Consider the following 9,371-nt stretch of genomic DNA (forward strand, 5'->3'; position numbering starts at 1 on the left):
TTCCACACGGGCACTGCGCAATCGCGCCCCCAGTAAAAACGCCGCGCTCATTGGCCGCGCCCCGCCGCCAATGGGGCGGCGCGCAGGGCGGGGGCAGCGGCAAGATGGCCGCGGGGGCGGCGGGGAAAGGAGGAGGCAGGAAACGCCCATTCTACGTACACCTGAAGTCGGGGACAGCACGAAGGGGTGGTTCTCTTACCTGATTTTATTTTTCATTAATACAGTCCGCTGGTTGCCAAAAGCCACTTCTTAAGAACACGCAACATTAAAATTAAGCCAAAGACTGTCAAAATCTCTGTTGACTAAAACATCCTTCAGCTCTAATTACAGTGTGTGAAAAATGTAACGTAAGCAGAATATAGACAAAAGGGAATACAAATAAGTTAGAAAGGAGCAGTAAAAACTCCCCCGGAATGTTTATTTCATGTAATACTTAAAACCCCTAGTTTAAAAGAGAGAAAAGGAAATGTAACTAAACTGCTCCATTTCTGTCATCAACATGATCCATGTCTCTTCTTGCTCCTCAGTTTGATCCCTCATGATGCACTCGAAACTGCCAGCTTTTTTAAGTGGTCCATGAATACCTGGAGACTCACATCATCTGTCAAGATTGGAGCTCCTGATTCCTGAAAAAAAAAAAAAAGAAATAATGAGCCTAAAATACTGTTGTTAATGCAGGGGACTAATTGAAAGCAAATAAAATGTTAGCGCTCTGAACTGACTGCCTGCCAAATTAACCACCTTTTTCTCCTGCAAAAGACAGGATCAGTAGAGATCCTTTGCATCTCTAATGAAAAGTTGCTACCTTTTGGCAACAGCACTAACACTATCCTCCAGTACAATCTGAATTACTGCAGAAAAGTCTCTTCTACCTAAAGCATTAGGAATTTTGCTGCCCAAAGTGCTACACAAACAAGGTAAACAAAAAGTATATAAAGGTCTAGTATTCTCAGATAGAGTTCTTAGATCTATATGTATCCATATGCTAGTTACTTTTTCCAAAATACTAAATACATTGTGACCTATTTAAATCATATTTGTAGGGAAGGGTCAAGATAAATTTCTACATTAGGTCACCTGAAATCTCTAAGAACATAGGCTACATAAAATCAGCTGCTTCCTTCAATAGCAGCCAACACAGAAAATTCTCCTGGTTTGCCTGTGCCTCCCATGCAGCTGAGATATGGGAAGGGAAAAATCAAAGGGAAAAACTACTCCTTGTGGAAACCACTCCTTTCCTGCCATCAAGCTACTCAGGTCCTGAACTGTTGATGCATCACCTCTGTTTGGACAGGCATTCCTTGGACGCCTTGAGGAAAAACCTCAAAATCAACTGGGTTTTGTGGAAAATTTGTGGGGATTCAGTACAAGAATAGGAACACGAATTAGTCATCCAGGCTTGAAAACTGTTATTCTCATCATCTAGTGGTCCCCACCAGTACTGTTTATCTTATCAACAACCATAGTAAGAAACTGAGGGCAAATGTAACCTGCTCACAATGCCTGCTGCCCAGACAAATATGTACATGTACATTTTACAGCATTCCCAAACATGAGCAGCTCTTTCATTGCTTACCTGTCCCCATGCATAGAGGTTATTGTGGGTCTGAGATGGGTTCACTTTAGACAAGAGGAACCGGGCCTATCAGGACAAAAGAGAAGTAGTTTTGTAAAATGACAGACCTGTGAGCCCCCTCAAAGCTTCATACCACCTTAGATCCATGACTAGAGATGTTCCTCTGCTTTTGCAAGCAAGGTGCTAATGGAACTTAAACAGGTTTCAAGTCCAGAAACAGCCCTGCTCCACAGACAACCAGTGTCCAAGGGGCACTGAGTGCTCTGCTACAAGTCCTGCTCGCCTGGCAGGGCAGCTCTGGTTCCATGCAACACGGGCATGTCACCAGCTCTGTCCCTTGCATGCCCCATCTGCTCTTCAGAAAAGGGGTCAGTAGAGGACCAGTGTAACAGAGTCACATCAAAAATCAATACCAAATCTTTGTTTTGGACCATCAGTTCCTGCCTCTTCACTGCTACAAACAAGCCAGGCACAGGGAAGCACAGCACAACTGCAATTCCAAGAAGAACAACAATAGGAACTACTTTATATCCTCATTCAGTGTTAGAGAATAAAGGAGCAGGTGGTCAATCATTCAGCATTACTGCAGGCTAACTACAGACACATAACCAAATCATTTCTTTCCCACCTCTTTGGGAATAAAAATGTATTTAAGTCAGCTTTTCCATTTTTTTCCCCTCCTCAGATTTCAAAAGTATATCCAGCAAGTGACTTACTTATTAAAAGACAGAGTTGTGGTAAAAGCTCATGAGAAAATATGCAAGCTCTGTACTTTGAAGAGCTAAATTACCACTACATTTAACTTACAGAACCATCCTTCCAGAAAAGCAGAAAGACAGCCATTTGCTCTAGGCAACAACAGAAGGAGTTCCTCCATAAACTTTCCTACCTGACTGCCCCCATGTTCAGTGTGGATGTAACGTGGCATTGGGAATCTGGTCTGCAGGATTTCCTGGCCGTCATCCAGTGGGGCTTGCAGTAGGTGCTTGAAGTTTTCATATTCAGGCATGTCTTGGTATCCAGCTTTCTGCCACTGTGCAATAGTCTATTGATGATACAGGGATGAAATGAAAACAAGAGCAGAGATATCTGCAAGCCTCTCCTTTTTAACCTGCACATCTTAAAGCAGCAAAATGTTACACATACTTCTGCTTACAGGGTAAATGCACCCTTTCACTGCTCTGGCAAAAACATTACTTTCTGTCACTGAATTTAAGCACAGGCCCTCAACACAAAAGCTGGTAGCAATTTGTGCAGTGCAAAAGCAATTAGTTGAAAGTGATCTTCAAGCCTTTATGTTTCAGCCTGTGCCAACACAGAAACATGAAGAATCTGACTTGACCTTAGAGTATTTTCAAGGTACCTATTGTATGTACTATATATATGTAGCAATTGTTCTACACATATACAGGTCACACACACTTAGCTCTTCCTCTGTCTAAATTTTACCGAGTTGCTGAGTGTCTTGCTCTGCAACAGCAGGTAGAAACTGTTTAAGGTCACTCCAGATTTATTGTCATTGTTGACTCAAGTGTTCAACTCCTGTTCGTGTCAATTGGGTATCCCTTCTCACTTCTCAAAGGGAACAAATCCTATATGGAGTGAAATCAGGAGCTAACAGTGAGGCTGCCAAAAACTATCACGCCAAACTTCAAGCGTTCTAATAACAGTCATCAAATACCAGCAAAGTAGCTTAATTCAAAGACAAAGGGAAGGGTTAAAATACCTCCCAAAAAGTTTTCACTGATAGGAATCGTATGAGGGAATATGGATAGGAAGGATATGAGGGGGGAAAAAGGCATCAAAGAACAGGGAGTTTTCCAGAAAAAGAAATGGAAAGCAGCCTTCCTCTTCATCCCTTACGCTATGACTACTCTAGGATGTGACACATTTTTGTTCTTCAGCTACAGTATTGCACTGCTCCCTTCCAAAATCTGACAGGACTGAAATACAGATCTACAGGTCTGCATAGTACATAGGCAGACCCAAGTAGATCAAAGCCAAGGGGTAAGTCTGTTTAGAAAGAGCCAGTATATAAGCATTTACCTCAGTAAGGAAGAAATATAGGAACAGCTTCCAAAAACATCCAGTATTTAAAAGCAAAAACTGTAAAACTGCCTAACTGATTTAAGAGAAGCAGTATTTAAGTGTCAAAACCCGGCAATCAAGTACCTGAAAATCAAACTGTAACTCTCTGTCCTGCTTAGTTTCAAGTTTCTCTAGCCTCTTCCAGGCATGGTAAGGGACCACCTTCATTACCAAGCTAACATAACAGCTGCTACTCAAGTGCAGAACACATCCTTAGCAACTCCAGTATTATTTTAACTCTGATAGTGGAGAAATTCTATTCAAACAGGCAGCATGTATACCATGTCATTAAGCTCATGTGGGCTTTGCAAGAAGCTTATTTTATACTAACAGCAATGCTGTCCACATGCATGGCAGGAGGGAAGGAGTGCAAACAGAGAAAGAGAACATGGTTCACTGTACCTCACCAAGGTAGATAACTATCTGGAAGAAAGTATCCATCAGGAGGATTCTGTCAGGAAGAATACTGCTGCTATCCAAAAGCACTGGCTGGAGAAAATAAAGAACAAAATCAGGCACCCCTAAGCCCTCAGAGGTCTATTAACCTTCACGGCTGGCCAGACAGCTTGTTGAACCCTGCCCATACGGGCACTGCTCAGTCCATGGGAATGCCCAGCAGAGTGTGGCCAGCCTCCTGCAGCAGCACAGAATGGAGCAGCAGGTTATCAGCACCTGTATGAAGTGCAGGATGCCAGAGAGCATCCATGGCCATCCAAGTGTAATTTGATATGATCTTGAACAAAAGTATCTCGGCTTTAACAACTAAAAAAGAAATATAGGGGCCTTTTTGCTGAAATAGTGTTACTCTGACTGAATACTCGTTATTTTGGGTTGATTCACCTCTTCCTGTAAAACACAGACTCACCTCAGGAGGCCCATGGAAAGAATAAGCATAAAGGATGGGCTGGATCATAATGAGAGACTGGGTGAGATCTTGCCTAGCAAAGTGGTGACGGTAATATGAAGATTCATCAGGACTGTTATTGAAGACCTGCAGGAATGGGGAGCGTCGTAGATGGAACATGAACTGCACCAGAAAGATGAGTGAGAAGAGAAATGTCAGCCAAAGTTGCCAAAACTTCTGGACCCAAATCCAATCTTTCTGAACAGCAAATTCTTTGGAAAAAAGTCTACCCCTTATTAACTACTCAGAATTCTTCCCCTATCAGTCACTTGCAGCACTGAACTGCAGGACCAGTCCACTAAATTAAAAAAGCACCTGTTCCTCCCCTCTTGAATCTGACAAATAGTACAAGATGTTTTAGTATCACTCACACTCACTCTTGCACACTTTTCCCATGACATCCTTACCTGAGGATACAAAGAAAATGATTCTGACAATCTGAAGGAGTTGGGATCATCTTTGTTGTATTGTCCAAATTTCTGACACTGTTGGAAGCAAAATGGATACTCTGGTTATCTATCTCTTTTTTCTATTTTTTCCTTTTTTTTTTTTTTTTTTTTTTTTTTTTTTTTTAGAATTAACACCTTTTCTTTTTTCCAGAAGGGTGTTCTCTTGGTTGTTTTTAAACAATCAAGGCATGAACCTGATGATGAGAACAAGTAATTACAACATTCACATTCTTTAAGTCAGTGGTTACTCTGTCTTACTGGAATGGGAATGATGATTCAACCTATTTATATATATATATATATAAAACCCCTAGATGTGAAATTATCCAAGACTGAAAGAAATAGTGCTTTGAAGATCTCCATAGTGCTTCTTCATATAGTGCTTCTAAAGCACTACCCATTAAATCAGGGCTACTACATTATACTTAAACTGCTTTGTACACTATGAAACAGTTCTGTGACAATTACTTCCTGCTAGAACAGCAGCAGACTGGCATTTCACCAACTGCTTCCCTGAAAATAAGAAGCATCAATGGTTTTAGCAATTTAACTATAAATGACTCCACAGTCTTTTCAACATGCAGTGTGCTTGTTTGTGTTCAAATCTCAGTTTTTCAGTGTATGATGTGCCACACTGTGTTAGTACCAACTCCACATGGGTGTTTGGACAAGGTCAACATTGATTTAGACAATCTGGGCTTGTAAAATTCAAAGCAAGAGACAGCAAGAGCTTGAAGAATTAATTCAGATTATTGCTCTGAATTTAGCCCACATCTGAGTGCTGTGTCTAGTTTTGGGCTCTCCGGTGTAAGACAGACATGGATATATTGGAGTGGGTTTAGCAGAAGCCACCAAGCTAGTCAGGTGTTGGAGCATCTCAGGCAGAAAGTAAGGCTGAGGAAGCTGGGTTTGTTCAGCCTGGTGAGGAGTGGGATCAAGGAGTCCAATCGCTGTCTACAGCTACCTGACTGGTAACTGGGCAAATGGAAATTCTGACTGGGAAATAGAGGCAGGGGAGAGAGAAAAAAAGGATCCTAGTGACTGTGATCAGACATTGGAACAGGCTGTTAAGAGAAGCAAGAGAAATCCCATCTTTGGAGATCTTCAAAACTCAGCTGAATAAGACCTGGAGCAACCCGCTCTAACTTCAAAGCTGGCCCTGCTTTAAGCAGGAGGGTCAAATCAGAGACCTTCCCACCTGCATTACTGTGTTTCATTATCATTGATTCAATCTCAGGTTTAACTCTTTCAGCATAATGGGATGTTTACCTACCCCATCAAAAATTTGCTGATCACAACTTAATTCTGAGCTATCACATACTACAAGTATGTGACCACGATCAGAGTATAAATGAAGCGAGTCAATCTGAAAAAAGACTGCTGTTATCACTTCTTAGGACAGCATTTTTACTAAATCAAGAACGCACCCAACCACAGTCTGATTTTCTTACCAGCCTGATCAGCTGTCTGTCCAGCCACCGCAGAACATCAGGTCCCTCCTCAGATTCAGCTCTGTACACTCCCAGTCGTGCCATCAGCACGGCAGCTGCTTCCTGGTCAAACGCAGCTTCTATATGCTGGAGCTGAGTCTGTGCATCTGCCCAGCTACAGGGTTAGTAAAGGGTTAGTGCTCCATGCATCCACCTTCGGCAAAACCCAAACCAGACTCATCCTCCTTGTGCCAGCTACTCTGTGGCCACTGCATGCAACAAAAAGCTAGAAAAATTCCAGAAGTCTGCAGCTTAACTTTCTGCCACTCTGCTGGAGAGCTGGCACAGGATACTCACTTTCTGGCTATGGTGGTGACACGAATGCGCTTTTCCGTGCTGGAGTGTTGATACTGAGTGACAAACTGCACTGCCCCTCTGCTTCCCTGAGGTATCGGTGCGTTGTGCTGCAAATGAAACAAGGGCAGCTTTCAAAACATCATGGCTTTTCCGTAACTCTTTCCAACTGTAACAAGCCCGCACGAAACAGAAAACAAAGACAACACACATGGAATAAAATTCCTTTGGGGTAATCTTCCGAGCTGCCACAGTTACTTCTGAGCCATCAAGTTATTACAACTTGAAGGACTGATTCTCCAAAAATTTTAACATATTTTAACATTATTTATTCTCCACTGCACCTACTGGCAAAAAGACAATTTCTTCTTTGTTAAATAAATACTATAGAAAAAAACAAGGAAAGAATGCAGGTTTTGTAAAGAACAAAAATAGCAGACAATTTATACCTACGAAAACAATTTCTGAGACTATTTCTTTATTACGAAAAAATTGATTGCTTTGCAACCATCCACCTGCAACACAGGGGATGTCATTGCACTTTCTAGCCCTGTAACAAGTAGTTTGATGTGTAAAAAAGATGATCAAAAAAAAAGAGAAGCCAAGACTGACCTGATTTACCACTTCAAAGTAAATGGCCAGAGTTGTACTGGGATCCAGACTACAGATTTTCCACTGAGATGTTCCTCCAATTCCAAGCTCCTGCACAGAATCAAAAAGAAAGCAGCAATTTTGCCTCTAGCAGCAGGAAAGGCAAGCTAATGTCAAATTCTGATCCAATGCAGAAGTAATGGCAGGCCACCTAGATTCATTATCTTTTGAGTGTGAATGAAGCTACTGAAGGCCATACAGTTAAAGAAAGCCTTATGGGGCAAGAATTTAGTCTAGGAAAGACTGTCACTTCGTAGGGATGTTTCCAAGTTGTTGTTCTCCTTGAAAACTCTGATATTCTAGCTGAGCTGTAGGGCTAGACAGAAACTTTGCACTGTTTATTTACTTTGCTATTAAAGATTTTTCCATGTCAGAAACTTACATTTTCAGAGACACACGGGCCTTTAGCATTGAGTGATATGCATGGTCCAATAGCTCCTGCAATTTTCAGCTCCCTAGAGGTCTAGAACAAGGTAAAAAAAAAAAAAGTCGTGGATTTTTTTTAATCAAGTCAATCAAATAGAGTACACAGTCTAAACCAGTTGCTCAGCTTTGGTGAGATGATAAAAAAACCAAACCCACAAAACAACAGCAACAACAAAAAAACCTGCCACAAACTTACTAAGCTTCCAAATAAAAATTCTTTCCACCAGTGTGGTGCTTCTCCCAAAGAAGCCAAGATGACATCTGACCTCAAACATGTACACTTTAATACGCCCCAGAGACTTCAACTGACTTTTGAGTGAACAGCACTTGTATTTTACCCCCATTATGTCATCCAATCAAACTGATCTCTCACCTTCACATCCAAATTTGCACCAAAAGCCATCCGAAACTCCCCGTTGTACCCTTTGTTAAATACCCGCTGGAAGGTCTGTTTGAAGAGAGAAGTGTTGAAGGAGTCTCCCATCACCATGTGTCCTCTGGGAAAGAAAAAACAGTACACAAGGGAACTGAAGCAACCGGGAACTAGAAGTACAAAGGATACATCCCTGCAAGTCTAACACATGCAAACACATTCAGTAACTGTTTTAGAGCATGCCTTTGCATCAGGGAATGCAGATTCATGGACTGTCAAAGCCAGACAGGTTAGTAGTGCTCTGCCTTTGCCAGCTTGCTTTCTCAGCTATATTTCTTACCATCCCTTTAGCTGCCTTCAAAATGTTCATGTTCCACGTGTTAGAAATGTCTCAGCTCAAGAAGGCTCTTTGCTCAGCCTGCTTTCCCTGAGCAGGGCTGGACCCCTCCACACTACACGAGGGATGCCTGCACTGCTGCAGCACTTGGACAGTTGTGTGGGTCTGTGATGGGCCTCCCCTCAGTGCCATGGCAAACCCAGCCCTGATCAGATGCAGCTTTGTAGTGCAAACAAAGGGTCTAACAACGTCTCTGCTGCTTACTGAGCACTGAGTGATTATTTACAAACACCTTGCATTTCCTCTAACCATCCTTTGGCTCCCTAGACACAGAGTATTTTAAACGGCCAGTAAGACATGCCGAGTCTCCAAAAGGCCTGGTTTGGCACACAGCCTCCCCACAGAGACCATATTCAGCAACACAGAACACAGACATTTATTCCTTAGAGATATCACTTAAAACTGGACCCAGGGAAGGCAAGAATCCCTGGAGGAAGCACAAGTGAGCTGTTAAGCAGAGAAAATCAGGCCCATACAAGAAAAGCTTCTACCCACCAAGCCTGACAGTTGTGTGATGGCACTTCAGTCATGCACAACCACAAAGCATGACATCTTTATCCCATAAATTCTGGAAGGGATACTTGCTGGCTCCAAAGGAGACATAAGGCACTTGCAAAAGACATATTGCACCATGCTTTAGAATACTTTTCTCAAAGCAGGACATAGAGTTTTATAACAGCAGTGCTAACTCACATGCTGCTTTGACACTCCAGAAATGTGGAC

General features: G+C 42.2%; 1 protein-coding gene across 1 annotated transcript in view; it reads right to left on the reverse strand.

Annotated features, from left to right (window-relative positions):
- Window positions 1-190: 190 nt before the first annotated feature.
- The window catches only part of LOC103762376 (SEC23 homolog B, coat complex II component), a 15,508-nt gene continuing 6,327 nt past the window's right edge, over window positions 191-9,371 (reverse strand). The window contains exons 8-19 of the mRNA XM_029964394.1: window positions 8,898-8,911; window positions 8,252-8,452; window positions 7,835-7,915; window positions 7,414-7,503; window positions 6,805-6,911; window positions 6,469-6,622; window positions 4,976-5,053; window positions 4,530-4,691; window positions 4,067-4,153; window positions 2,466-2,621; window positions 1,577-1,642; window positions 191-626 (exon numbers count right to left, since the gene is read on the reverse strand). Coding sequence (XP_029820254.1) covers window positions 537-626; window positions 1,577-1,642; window positions 2,466-2,621; window positions 4,067-4,153; window positions 4,530-4,691; window positions 4,976-5,053; window positions 6,469-6,622; window positions 6,805-6,911; window positions 7,414-7,503; window positions 7,835-7,915; window positions 8,252-8,452; window positions 8,898-8,911 — 1,286 coding nt within the window. The 3' untranslated portion in view covers window positions 191-536. The remainder of the gene's footprint in view (window positions 627-1,576; window positions 1,643-2,465; window positions 2,622-4,066; window positions 4,154-4,529; window positions 4,692-4,975; window positions 5,054-6,468; window positions 6,623-6,804; window positions 6,912-7,413; window positions 7,504-7,834; window positions 7,916-8,251; window positions 8,453-8,897; window positions 8,912-9,371) is intronic.

This window comes from Manacus vitellinus, unplaced genomic scaffold, assembly GCF_001715985.3.
Source record: "Manacus vitellinus isolate BGI_N305 unplaced genomic scaffold, ASM171598v3 scaffold_70_pilon, whole genome shotgun sequence".
Classification (NCBI taxonomy): domain Eukaryota; kingdom Metazoa; phylum Chordata; class Aves; order Passeriformes; family Pipridae; genus Manacus; species Manacus vitellinus.